Source organism: Rattus norvegicus, chromosome 8 (genome assembly GCF_036323735.1).
Source record: "Rattus norvegicus strain BN/NHsdMcwi chromosome 8, GRCr8, whole genome shotgun sequence".
NCBI classification, from domain to species: Eukaryota; Metazoa; Chordata; class Mammalia; order Rodentia; family Muridae; genus Rattus; species Rattus norvegicus.
In genome coordinates this window covers 86157025-86171455 of record NC_086026.1, presented here as the reverse complement: position 1 = coordinate 86171455, position 14431 = coordinate 86157025, and the positions used below count along the sequence as shown (strand labels likewise).

General features: G+C 40.4%; 1 protein-coding gene across 1 annotated transcript in view; it reads left to right on the top strand.

Annotated features, from left to right (window-relative positions):
* Positions 1 to 3678, top strand: part of Fam83b (family with sequence similarity 83, member B) — a 76445-nt gene extending 72767 nt beyond the window's left edge. Inside the window, exon 5 of the mRNA NM_001108169.1 lies at positions 1138 to 3678. Coding sequence (NP_001101639.1) covers positions 1138 to 3430 — 2293 coding nt within the window. The 3' untranslated portion in view covers positions 3431 to 3678. The remainder of the gene's footprint in view (positions 1 to 1137) is intronic.
* Positions 3679 to 14431: the final 10753 nt, after the last annotated feature.

Here is a 14431-nt window from a genome sequence, read left to right as displayed (position 1 = left end):
AAATGTCTTTACATTCCATGAGATGTAGCATAAAAACTTGAGCATATCAGAATGATAAATTCCCAAGTTATAATGTCACTTGTGATATTAAGTCTTACTCAGCACACCTAAGAAATGTTTATATTTCTATTTGGTTTTCCTATATAAATAGAACATTCATTCAGTAGAGAGAGTGTCTCACTTTGTTTTCCAATAAATTCCATTGTGACATACATATTCTTTAATATAAAAATATTAACAATTTATTTTTCCAGTCAGTGACTCTATTTAATTTATGTGTTCAAAAGTTAAATTCAAATATTAGTGTGAAATTTCAAGATTTCACTCACATCAAAAATTACATAGGAAAGGGCTTGAAAGTTGTATAAAATATTGTGAAATCATTACAGACTTTAATTTCATAGAAGTTGCGTAAGATGTTCAGAGATCTTGATTGGCACCTTAAATATCATGTTTTATGAGGAGCATATAATCTTGTGTAGACTGAATATGGTGAAGTCCATCCATGACTGACTGAGGAGGCAGCCCACAGTTGCTCTCTTTATAGCTCTCTGCATGCAAATTACACTAAATAACCCACAGGTGTAAGAGTCTGAAGGAACAGGAGGCTCGAACTGCATGCAATAACACAGGTTCTCTGTACATTATGACATGTTAGGGCATTAGCGATGCTAACCGTGTCTTCAATTTGGACACGAGGAAAGTAAACACAGCATCATATGGCTACAGTTTTGCAGCCAGCCAAGTATCTCATATTTCACTCTAACCCTGCTGGGTTGGAATAGGTGAATTATAATGTTTTTAACTCCATAATATCTTGGCAGATGTAGATACAAAATATATGACCACTTTTCTTTCAGCTTTTGGAATATAGTATAAAATTTTTTTAATAGACTTAGAACCGGAAGCCAAGTTGCTTTGTTATTTAAGATGTGTGTGTGTGTGTGTGTGTGTGTGTGTGTGTGTGTGTGTGTGTTTATTAGAAGCATGTAGTTATTAAAACATTCTAAATATTCTAACCAAGAAAAACAAGCATGCTCATTTTCTAGTCATTTTTAAATGACATTTTCAGTTGAAGTCTATAATGTCATTAATCTCTGACCAAAATTAAATTTCTCCTGTTCGTTTTGTTTTCAGTTACATGTGGTCATTTGAAAAAGCTCATCTCAGCATGGTTCAGATAATCACAGGACACCTTGTAGAGTTATTTGATGAAGAATTTCGAACACTCTATGCCAGGTCCAGTGTCCCAAGTTGTTTTGCTCAAGAAGAATCAACGAGGGTGAAGCCGGGCAAAGCCTTATGGGAGAATGGCATTTACCAGCGATCCATTTCTTCATTAGCTTCTGTTTCCAGCCAGAGAAACCTTTTTGGCAGACAAGACCAAATTCATAAACTAGATTCTAGTTACTTCAAAGGCAGAGGGATATATCCCCTAAATGAACAGGACAAACACGGCATGAGAAACCATGGCTACAAGCCTCATTTTGTTCCAAACTTCAATGGTCCGAGTGCAATCCGTCACTTCCAACCCAGTCAGATCAATGAAAACTGGAAGAGGCATAGTTATGCTGGGGAACAATCGGAAACAACCCCGTACCTGCTGCTCAACAGAGCTATGAATCGGACCAATAATGCCCCTGGACGCTGGAGAAGGCCTTCAGATAGTCTCAGTGTGGCATCCTCCTTACGGGGAGGACAGGGAAGCCAGCAAAACATACCTGCTCAGAGTTTTGCTGATAGGCTCGCCCAGAGAAAAACAACAAATCTTGCAGAGAGGAATTCAAATGTACGCAGGTCATTTAACGGGACAGATAATCATATCCGCTTTATACAACAACGGATGCCAACTCTGGAGAATACCACGAAGTCTTTCCTGCGGAGCTGGAGAATTGAATCGTACTTAAACGATAATTCAGAAGCCCCACCTGATTCAAATGGCTCCACCCTGGGTGACAGATTTGAAGGCTACGACAACCCTGAGACCGTGAAAGCCAATGCGGTCTATACTCATTCAAGGCTCCGCTCCTCCTTTGTGTTTAAACCAACTTTACCGGAACAAAAAGAAGTCAATAGCTGTACAACTGGCTCCTCAAATTCCACCATCATCGGTTCTCAAGGAAGGGATACACCCAAGGAGCTCCCAGAGAGCTCCACAAATGCTCCTCCACCCCTGACAGAAAAGCCCTTGCCGGAATCAATCCCCAAGCTCCCAACACAGTCAGAGGAACCAAAAACGCACAGCTTGCGGGTTCCCGAAAAGCAACCGGAAGTCTTAAACCAAAGAACCAACGGCCGAGCGGAACTAAACAACTGTATTTATACAAAACTGTGCGTCAATAAGCCAATGGAGAACGCAAAAAATCAGCCAAGCGACAATCTGCTCAAAAGGCGGAGTTTCCCGTCCTTCGACCACTCAAAAGTCAACTTGGATCACGGAAATAGCAAGAATTATGTTTATAGTACCCTTACCAGAAATCGCATTCGGCAACCAGAAAAACCCAAGGAGGATGTGCTGAAGAGTTCTAAGAGCTTGCACAATGTGACCCACAGCACGGATGAAGACGACGACGAGGTTACTAAGAGAGACCCTCCAAGTGCCTCTGCCAAGTCTATTTCCATCGCTGCTTTGCTGGACGTGAATAAGGAAGAACCCAACAAAGAACTCAATTCTAAAAAGGAAGGCAAAGCCTCCCCGAGTTTTCTGAAAAAGGGGTCTCAGAAATTAAGGTCCTTACTTAGTCTCACCCCAGAGAAGAGAGAGAACCTAGCTAAAAACAAGGCGCCGGCGTTTTACAGAATGTGTAGTAGCTCCGACACTTTGGTTTCTGAGGGTGAAGAGAATCAAAAGCCCAAAAAATCCGAGCCCAAAGGTGACGCATCTCCTAGAAGAAAGCGTTCCTCTTTGTCGAATTCTCAAGGCAGCATCCACAAGAGCAAGGAGGACATAGCAGTTAGCACATCTCCGGGAATAAGTTCCCAAGTAGAGGAAACTAGAATAGCCCCCTCTCCAAGGCCCGCTGAGAGGAGACTTTCAGAGAGAGCTGGAGACGCCTCTGCCCCAAGATTTAATACCGAACAGATCCAATACCGTGATTCCAAGGAGATCAACGCAGTCATGACCCCTGCCAGACGGCCAACCTCTTCTCCGGTGCTAAAACCCAGTGAGCTTCTGAGATCCCATTCAACCAACCAGCGCGTTTACAGTCGATTCGAGCCGTTTTGTAAGATCGAGAGCTCGATTCAGCCAGCGAGCAGCGTTACACATGTCAACCGCCCGGAAGTCAAATCCACAACCATGGGCAGCTACGGCAGGTCCAGCCCGATGCTGAATTATAAGACTGGTGCTTATCAATCCTACTCCCCAAATGAGAACAAGTTCCGGGGATTTATGCAAAAGTTTGGGAACTTCATACACAAAAACAAGTGAAATACTTCCATTTCAAATTGTAATTGAAATATACAGTGAATGTGGCTGTACACATTTGCCCAAAGAACACTCTGCACACTTTTTTAGACCATGCCAAGAGTGTTCTGTATGAGAACTGGAGAAATACATAACAGTATACAGAAAAGTTATTGTTTTGTGCTCAAACCAGTTGCACTTGGTTACTCCACAAAGCGCTATCCCAGTCAACATATTAAAAATTTTTTAAATAGCAATAGATGGGATTCATTATTTCCTATCTATTAAAAATCTTGTGTTTGATTAGAAGAAACCTCAGTGGAGAGACTCCATTTGGATTTTATTATTCACCCCAAACTCTTCATTAAAAAAAACAGTTCATATTAATTAACACTGGTGCTTTTTATATACCTTTATAAATTTTTTTTCATATTTTCAGAGACATAAGAAAACAGAACAAAAAGCCTTTTTTGTTGATATATTCTGTAGGATAACTTAATATGTCTGTTGTCTTATCATCTTTCCTACGCAGCACTGTACAAAGAGTGCCGTTTAAATTCTGTAGGCCAGCGTGCTTACTGGGCCTGCAGTGTGTTTTGCACTTACGTACATGAGCCTTAAGCATCAGCCTTGTATAGTGCAGACACACACAGGCTTCATTTTCTAACCTGTAGAAACCGTGCAGTGTACTGCTTTGCCCTGGCCATCTTTTTTTCAGTCATCTCTTAATTAAAATTTAAAGTAAGTGACCAGCCTGTGGGAGTTCCCCCTGCTCCCTTCCATATATAAACCCCCTAAAGCCGCAAAATTCTGCCCACGAGTGTGTTAGATTGACACGCCAAAGTGGAGATGTGCTGTTTGGAAATTGTTTACGTTTTTAAAGTTCGGGTTGGATGTGGTGTGGTGACACTGTTTCATGAGGGTTGGATAGTGGCAGTGAGAACCTGGCCCAGTCTGTCATTGTCACACAGCCAGCCTGTGTGGAAGCACTTCCACACTTTGGTGTGATGGCTCTGTTCAGGTTGTAAGACACCCTTGGCCATTCATAAAGGAACAAAAAATGCTTCCTGTTCGCGGCCGAAGCTTTCACACGAACTTGTATTATGCACAGCATGTAGAATCCAGGAAGCCAAAGACGGTGTGAGAGCCATGGGGTGCTTTAAAAAAGTGTGATTGCTCTACAGAACACTGCATTGTTAATTTTTAAAAAGCAGTATTCAGTTGATACTCTGAAGTGTCATTGTCTGTGTTGTTGAAATCATTTACACTAAGAGAATCCTGATAGGCGAGGCTGTGGAGTGGAACAGCTAACGTTTCCTGCATACTTAACTATAAGCAGGTCATGCCCTACAAACTTACATTCTCTCATGTGTCTGTGATAACACTGACACTGTTATGTATGAATTATTGAGATTTCAGTTGAGATAGGAGACTGGTAGATAATGTTCCAAGTCACATATCTAAAAGCAATAGATCTAACACTACTGCGTTCTGTATGACATTAGCATTCTGTCCTGATTGGCCCAATGCCTGCTCTATTAAAAATGAAGAAACCATCTACTTCCTAACTAGGAATCAACCAGGAAAAGTTTAATTGAATGTCACCAGATAACAAGGACCCATGGGACCAAGTGATTGGGGTAGGTAAAGTTAGAACAGTAAGGGGAGATTGAGTTCTGATGTACTTATGCAGGGCCAGTTTTAATTGCTTTGTAGCCATTTTGACCTGACCTGTGACAGTGAGAGAGGAAGAGAGAGGTAAGCAGGAGGAGTCACAGCATTTGGGCTTTGAAGAAGAAAAGACCCTGGAGGGAAAGCCAGTTGGGGAAAGGAGCCCAATGTTAAACACTTACAATGACCTTAGGGAGGACATCTACTTAAGTAAAACTACACCTCACAGAAGTTGTGTACTTTTCAAGACCTGCGTAGCACTCAATGCTGTAGGCTGAGTTTCAGCTCAAGCCCGGGTTATAGAACAACATCCATGCCTGGCTGACTCCTCGTCTGCTTTGCTTTGTGAACCTCCTTGTGAAGTGATAAATCCCCTTGCTCTCTTGCCCCTCCTCGCCTTATAACCTGCAGAAATACGGCAGCAGTACCTACATAAAAGGAATATCTCATGAATAAGAGTGTAGAACAGATGTTCATTCTTACATCATTCCAAAAGTAGCTTCATAACCTAGTAATTGAGGAAAATGCCAAGCTCTGTGATTCTGGTCTGAGCCTATTGGAAATAGAAGTGTGATGAACCTGACCACATTAATAATAGTATAAAATATTCATCACGAGAATGGAGCCAACCTTGACTTTAAAACAAGCTTTTAGAATGTACGCTTTCTCATAGTCAGACCAGAGGTTCATATGCAAAAGTTTAGTGCCACCTAATACAATTCCTATAATTTCTGGAAATATGGTTAACTTGGAGAAACATTTCTTTTAAATTGTCACTGGGCTCTTCTTTGAGTAGCGGGGAGTGGAGGGTGCTTCATTTCATCAGGCTATTGGGTAATATAGGCTTTTTCACGAGAAATTTCTGCACAGCCTCTTTGATTTTGTTCTTACTAATGCCTTCCTCTGGAAGCTCCCTACGTCTGAATGTGTACATAGTTTCCCAAAATGGTCTTCATTGGGAAACTCTCCTTGGTTAAGACTGAGAAAATAGAATACTTCAAAAACATAATAACCATTGTCACAGTTTTAACTAGATACTGCCCAAGTTTGGGGGATATAATTTCAAACAATGTTTTTTGGGTTTTTTTTCCCCTCTCTTTTACTTCCCATGTCGATATTGATGGAAAGATGTTACATAGATGTATTTTGATATTAAACTTTGGCAATATGCCATTTCCCTCTCAGGGGCTGTCATTTCTAAGCAGAAACCCAAGGAAATAGTGTGATTTCTAAGTGGTTCTTGACAGGTGACATTGGAATAGCACAAAAGATGGTTACCCTTATAAATTTATCTCCTGCTAGTCATGGCTTAGCCAGACCTGGCCCTGGTGAGTTGATGTGTGGATACTTTTTGTCAGTCTTCTGTCTGTGGAGACTGACAGGGCCTGAAGGTTGGAGCACTCAGTTTCCCTTTACTCAAGAACTATCTTTGTGCCACTATTATTCCAATGGTATTTTTGCCTTGTGAATATCTGTTGTCTCTTAATGTGCCTTTTGCTAATGGGTTTAAAGTGGAATCATTGCGTTATAATAACTAAGCTCGTGATTAATGTGGGATTATGTTTAAAAATTACAATTTCAGTTGGGTTCTTATGTATTTAAAACAAAAGTGGTAAAATTTATAAGCAAATCAACTTGTCAACTTTTTATGTATATTCAATATTACAGAGGAATATTCTTCCAAATTAACTTTTTGGTTAATAAATAAATATTAAATAATTTTGTACAAACACTATATTGTTGAGGGTTTTTTTTAGCACTATACCTTAGATTTTCTCACTCAAGTACCCCGTTAGCAATTATAACCAGAGATTTAAATGATAATTTATTAAAAATATTTCTTAGGGTCCAAGGAGATGGATTAGTGGGTAAAGCACTTGCTACACAATGTGAGGCCCAGAGTCTAGATACCCATTGCCCTCATAAAAGCCACAAGGGTGCAGTGGCATATGTGTAAGCCTAATATAGGAGGAAAAGGATCAGGGAGGGCTCCACAGTCAAGCTGAGTAGCTATGTGTGATCAGGAGCTCTAGACTGAACTGAAGGGCCTGCTTCAGGAAGTAAAGCAGAGAGTGATCTATGGACACACAGTGTCAACTTCTCGCCTCCATGTGCACCTGCATACATCCTCCCATGTGCACATACATGTCTACACACATGAACTCACATATACACATGACAATGACAGTAAAGCTTTAAAATGTCTAAAATGCCTTTGATAAAGACACTATCCCATCTGTATCTGTCTTGGATCCTCAGTTGAAGAATTGTTCACTTTATACATTGATTTGCTCAACACTGGGTTGTCTGTACATGTGCCATTGAACATGCAGCCAAGAGTCCTATGGTCCAGCATTTGCAGCACACATTTTCTATAGGTATAACTGTTTCTATACACTAAAGTAGCCATGTGCACTTATAGCCCTCAGTACTGAAGATGCTTTAAATATTTGTAGCCTGGTCACTAGAGGCTAGCCCAGGAGTCTAAGTGCACTAAGATACTCTCATAGTTATGAAATGCCCCAAATGCACTGTGAAAGTATATCTCCATGGCTACAAGCTACTCGATTCATCTCCTTTGTTTCCATTTCTGCTGTAAGAGTTACTTTAAGTGATTGTTTTTCTGTAGATTCAGGAAATTTCTTAAGAGAAATTTGTGTAGCTTACTTTTACATAAGCTGTTAACATTTGGGCTTTGGATAGAATATTCTACAGATATAGTTGTGTCACAGCATCAAAAAAGCTAATCTGAAAATTATTTAAAATTCATAGAAGGAAAAAACTGACATATCAGATTACAAGGTAGTTGAAGTATATGGATTAAGTTAGAAGTTTGGGGCTGTCAAAGGTAAATGCTATTTGAAGTTCCTAATGATAAAGAGACATTCCTAATAAATGCCAAGGCTAAAGGAACCCCACTTACTTAGCAGCAAAGACATCCTGGCTTTAACTTGGGACACAAACTCAAGGTCATTTCAAATAGGCTGGACTGCTTTGCAGAGTCTAACCAAATCTATGTCTGGAAGCAGCCGTAGATCACAAGTTTTGTGGTGTGGTGTCTCCCTTTCCCTGTCGGTGGCCTACAGAGTACCTTACCATAACAAACACCGGAACCGAGGGTGAAGGATCTATGGTGGCACTGGCTCATTCTCCCCACGTTCAGTTGTTCAGTGAGGCGTCTGGGCGTTTCGGTCAGCAATAGGCTAGGCCTTGCTGTCCGCTTTTGGAAAGCAACCTATTGTCTTGGCAACAGATTGGGTTGTTTGGGGATTTCCAAGAGACTCCTTTTGCAAATAGCTCAATTGGATGCAACCCAGTACCAGTACTGGAAACTTCCTTTGGTGACTGGAGATGGGACTCCATCTCTCTCATTATTTGGAGGCTTCACTAGGATTGTCTTAATGTCTTTTAGGAAGTTTCCACTGTAATCGTTTTCTATACCCCCTCCCCCACTGAGCCTCAATTCTAGCTGTCTTAGTTGTCTTTCCTTGCATTTCCTCTTTCAACCACATCTTTCTTTTCCCTTCCCCTCCTGACATGATTTTCCCCTTTCCATCTCCTTTACCCCAAGTCCACTCCTAAAATCTATCTTATTTCCTCCTCTCAGGGAGATCCACGATTTCCCCCATCCCCACTCCCAGTCCCTTCCTGTATACCTTACCTCTCTGGGTCTATAGATCGTATCTTGATTATCATTTATTTATTCTGCTATACTCAAATTAGTACCTTATTCAGCCACTATCAGAGAAACTCCTCCTGCTGCAGATGAGAACAAGTACAAAGACCCCCATCCAGATATTAAACACACAGACACACATAGAGGGGTGAGGGAAGGAGAGGGAGGGAGAGAGAAACAGAGACAGAGAGGGGGGAGGGAGAGGGAGGGAAAGAGGGAGGAAGACAAAGGGAGGGGAGATGGAAAAAAGGAGGGAGGGAGAGAGAGGGAGACAGACAGAGAGCGGAGAACTTGGAACAGTTCTAAATGGAATGCCTCCATCAAACCCTGACCTTCAGAGCCCAGGGAACCATGTGGAAGAACAGGCATAAAGAGTGTGGGAGCCAGAGGGGATAGATACCAGCAGGACAAGGCCCTCTAAGTCAACTGAGCAAAGCTCCTATGAACGCACAGAGGCTAGGGCAAGCGCAAGGCATACAAGGGTCTGCCACAGGTCCTCTGTTTATTTTATAGCTTTCAGTTTAGTATTTTTATGAGACTCCTGAGTGTGTGAACAAGTGGGTTTCTCATCCTTTTGCCTCCTCTTGGACTTTTTTTTCTTCTGTTGGTTTGCCTTTAAAACATTGGGGGTCTTTTGTTTTGTTTGCTTGGTTGTTTTGTTTTGTTTTTTTCTTTTCCCATGAATGATAAGTCACAGGAAAGCAAATGCCAGAAACTGTCTAAAATAGATAGCAGACCATAGGCAGTGTACCATGGCGCGTGCTGCTCTTTCCCTGTCCTGTGTAGAGGCTGTGAACCTGATAAGCAATCCTTAAATTACATCTACCTCCTGTCATGAGCTGAGAAGAATGCTCAGGAATCTGACAGATCACCAGCCTCAAAAATGCCGTACCTCTGTTTAGTTAACACAAAGTTTTGTTTTGTTTTAAGGTGTGACAACCAGGCTCTGTTATAGTATGCATTAGTTACAAACACAGTTTTGGCTCCATATTGACTCATCCAAATTCTTGTAAGGTACCTTCTAGCACGAGTTCATCTCTTAAGATGCAGAGCCACCTACAAGCCAGGTTTTACAGCTTGCCCGATTGTTCTCTTTCCTGACCTAGACATCATCTTGGTCTTCCTATGTTAGTATAGTAAATTAAGCATTTAATTTAATATGCATATTATTAAATTGCCACACATGTATCAAACAGTATCTTTCACATTATAGAATTTAGTATTCAGGGCAGTTAGGACACTTTAATGAAAATAATGTCAACACATAAGGATGATACAAAAAGAAGAGACTATACCTGTTTACTATTTACTTTTTATGCCTCTTGATTTTACAATAATCCTTATAATGTCACCCTAAATCTGTAAAGTTTGCCTCTATCTTAACAGAATGTGGTTTTTCACTATTTTACACTTTAATTTGATCAGTTAACCTGGATTTGAGGCTCCCACTAAATTGAAAGTAAATGATCTGGGTGGCTGAGGATGATTGCACAGTGTTCAACTTTAGCATTAATCTGGATAAAACAATGTGGGGTTTTTGCAGTTGACACTGTCCCAGAATGCCTAACTTGTGGGATAAAAGATACAATACTGTTAATAAATAAAACTATCTAGAAATGAAGATTGTCATTGAATTAAAAATTAGAAAAAAATAGTCTAAACAACAAAATCCAAGGAATGAATTTGGACACCAAAAGAACCCATAGAAGCCAAAGGTTCTCTGTAGTCACGAAGTTGAAGAATAATGAGAATGTGAAAATAGACAGAGCGGCACAAAGGGAACAATCGCAGACTAGTACACCCAAAACAGAGGGTAGGAACAAGATACACTCTACAGATTCATATTTTGTAAGGTTACAAAAATTCTTTTAATGATATAGTTTGTTTACTTGAATCAATTTTATCAAAGTAATTTTCTGTTCACATATATGGTTTTGAGGAAAATATAATGTCAAGTATTGTCCTTCATGGGTCACTTTAGTATTATTCATGACCTACCTTGTTCTTTGTCCCTTAAGATCAAGTCTACCAAAATCATCTCAACTTACTTTATGACAAGAGTCATCAAGGGGATGTTTGAAAATCTATGAGCTTTGGAGATGGCTAGTCTTTAATATAGATTATAGACAACTCATACTGTAGGATTTGTCAGTTCAGAGATTAATGTATGAATTATCCCACTCTATAGGCTAATGTTTAAGAAGAACCTGAATCAATGGACATTTCAGACTTTAAGGAAAAATAAAAGGAGAGAATGGATTGAAAAATCAGATCCCTCACAAATTCCCCCCCTATTAACCTGTCAGTGAAACTGCCATGCTGGACAGTCTTTCCCTCTCTGACATTTCATGTTACTTTGAAACAATTTCAGGGGTACCATCTGCATTTATTATGTGTCTCTCAACTCTAAAGACTTCCTCTAATAAACTTACAGTACAATTATATCATGGTGTCATAAAAAGAACATTTATTTTGTTGGTTTATGATCACTATCCATAATATACTTAAGAGAGATGTCCCTGAAATTAGTTGTGGGAATTGCCTTGACTTTAGCCATGCAGAATGTCTAACGAGCTCTTGACAAAATGTAGAATAGCAGCATGGCCTGCTCTGAACCTAGAATCCTCTTTTCTTCCCACAGCAAATAAATAAATAAAAAAAAAAACAAATGTATCTTCCAAACGTCTTTAAGTGCTATTTATTTACTTCTTTTATATGGGTGTTTCCCCTGCATGTATGTCTGTGCATCATACGCGTACCTGAAAAAGCCAAGAGGGTAAGGATGCCCCGAACTGAAGTTAGAGATGGCTATGAGCTTCCATGTCGGTGCTGCAAATATAACCTAGGTCTTCCACAAGAGCAGCCAGTGCTCTTACACAGAGCCATTGTCTACAGTCCTCTTCCAGGTCCTTTCACAAGTGTGCATACCTTAGGCCAATGGCCACCAATGGATTTCCCATCTTTGCTATGCGTCATGATGCTGGTTTCCTGGTGCAACTGTTCTGTACATTGCATAGAAGTCACTTGTTTGTCCACTGGCATTAAATGTTTATTATTTGGTAGACACATATGGGGTACCCAGTTGCTCCCTTTCAGCAGCCAGACAACTAGAATGCCTCGCGAACAATCCAGTGAAGGTACCATGTGCAGAGAAGACATACAAGAGAAGGTACTCCAGGCAGGCAGAAGGCATTCAAGTACGAACGATGCTGGTGCAACGAAGAGTTTGTGGTTTGCCTGTGGCATTTATGGAAATGGGAAGAAGGAGAAATTTGTTAGAAAAGAGGTTTTGAGGTAAAAATTGAGGGACTGTATGCCCTAAGCCAGAGTTTACACTTCATCTTGAAAGCCCTCAGGAATCTTTGACAGCTTTTATGTATGGAACAGCCTTCGCATTTGGGAAGGCACACTAAATCTCAGAAGTGAGGTTACTATTAGCTGGGTAGTAAATGCAGGGACTTAGGGCCTACTAGGAAACTGGTGCAGAACTGCAGTATCTCAAGGCTTTTCTAAAGGATAATGAAATAACACATTCATATTGTAAGAAGACTTTGAGTGAAAGTCTTAACTATTGCAGAATTGGAATAACATTGATAACTATATTTGTCCATCACTTTTATTCATACTGGCATATAATAATCGTAAATATTTATTGTGATATTTCAACTTGTGTCAACGTCTCAGGGTGAGTAGAGTTGAAAACAATGATACGTGGGTATTGTATAATCATCTTCTTTGGCAGGGAATAGGGAGGCAAAGATTAAAATAGAGGCAGAAGGAACATCCATTCAGAGCCTGCCCCACATGTGGCCCATACATATACAGCCACCCAATTAGACAAGATGGATGAAGCAAAGAAGTGCAGGCCGACAGGAATCAGATGTAGATCTCTCCTGAGAGACACAGCCAGAATACAGCAAATACATAGGTGAAGGCCAGCAGCAAACCACTGAACTGAGAATGGGACCCCCGTTGAAGGAATCAGAGAAAGGACTAGAAGAGCTTGAAGGGGCTTGAGACCCCATATGAACAACAATGCCAACCAACCAGAGCTTCCAGGGACTAAGCTACTACCCAAAGACTATACATGGACTGACCCTGGGCTCCAACCTCATAGGTAGCAATGAATATCCTAGTAAGAGCACCAGTGGAAGGGGAAGCCCTGGGTCCTGCCAAGACTGAACCCCCAGTGAAAGTGATTGTTGGGGGGAGGGCAGTAATGGGGGGAGGATGGGGAGGGGAACACCCATATCAAAGGGGAGGGGGAGGGGTTAGGGGGATGTTGGCCTGGAAACCGGGAAAGGAAATAACATTCGAAATGTAAATAAGAAATACTAAAGTTAATAAAGAACAAAAGGAAAAAAAGAAAAAAAAAGAAAAACTGCAATAATAAACAATAATAATGTGGCTCTCAAAAAAAGGATATTATTTCAGTTATTTCAAAGACTTTTAACTTTGAAAACTGCACGAGGTTCTTACTTGATCTAGGGCACATAGTGAATGAGATTAGCTGTCTCTTTTTGGAGGTGACAAAGTTACCAATCTAGGAGTTTCAGAGACATTCAGTTGTCATTGATCACTAATGGTGTAGACCTAGAGCTTGGGTGAAAGGCAGGACAGGTGTGGAAGTAATCTTTATTGAAGCACATATACGAAATGAGAAATTACACTGACTAAATGTGCAGGAAGAGCAAAAAAGTGAAATAAAAATGTGCGAACAGATAGAAGAGTTAATGGTGGATTTTCCAGCTGCATGCTTTCCACATGCATACATATAATACATCAATCCTCTCTGGCTGCCTTGCAAGATGGGAGCTCATATTCAAAGGTGCTGTGGTTTCAGAGATGATCTTCTTATCGAGTGTTATTTTCTGATAATATAATATATTTCAAAATAGAGTCAGATTTGCAAAAAGTACCTGCAACAGAATTAGGTAAAATGATCTTGGATGTAGAAATAGAACTCAAAGTGCTTCTGTTATATTCTAAAGAAAATATATTTACCCTTGTTGAGATAAGAAGAAGACAGAACTTAGAGCACTGGAAGTTATTGGGAGGCCATAAGAAATGATCCAAAGCAGAATTCAACATTTGAAAATTCCAACAAAAAATGAGTCTCTCAAACCTGGCAAGTGACTCTGCATGACCTGCTGGGCTTACTCACATCTTGGACTCAGAGGTGGACCTTGGGAAGGAACCACTCTATAAAGCATTTCTGTCTCCTGTGATCCCCTGATTATAAAGTGTATGACACAGTAGTACCCTTCACCCCTGTTCCTGTCAAGGACAGAATGAAAATAAGCACCTGAACCAGAAGTGGGTGCTCTCTACTTCCTTCCTGCCCATCTCTACTTCATTCTCCTTTCCCCTCAACCACCTAAACATCCAGTTTTCTTGGCCTAACCAGTAGTTCCTTCTCTCTCTCTCTCTCTCTCTCTCTCTCTCTCTCTCTCTCTCTCTCTCTTTCTCTCTCTCTCTCTCTGTCTCTCTCTGTGTGTCTCTCTCTGTCTCTTATTTGTTTACAAATATTTACTCATTTGATCTTTTGTAGAAATCAGAAGAAATATGAGAAAAAATTCTTCTCCAGAAACAAATATAGGAGCCCTGTATTGTAGATTGTAGACTGATTACCTTGAGTATACCTGACTAATTAAGATCACTTTCAGACACTAGAGTAA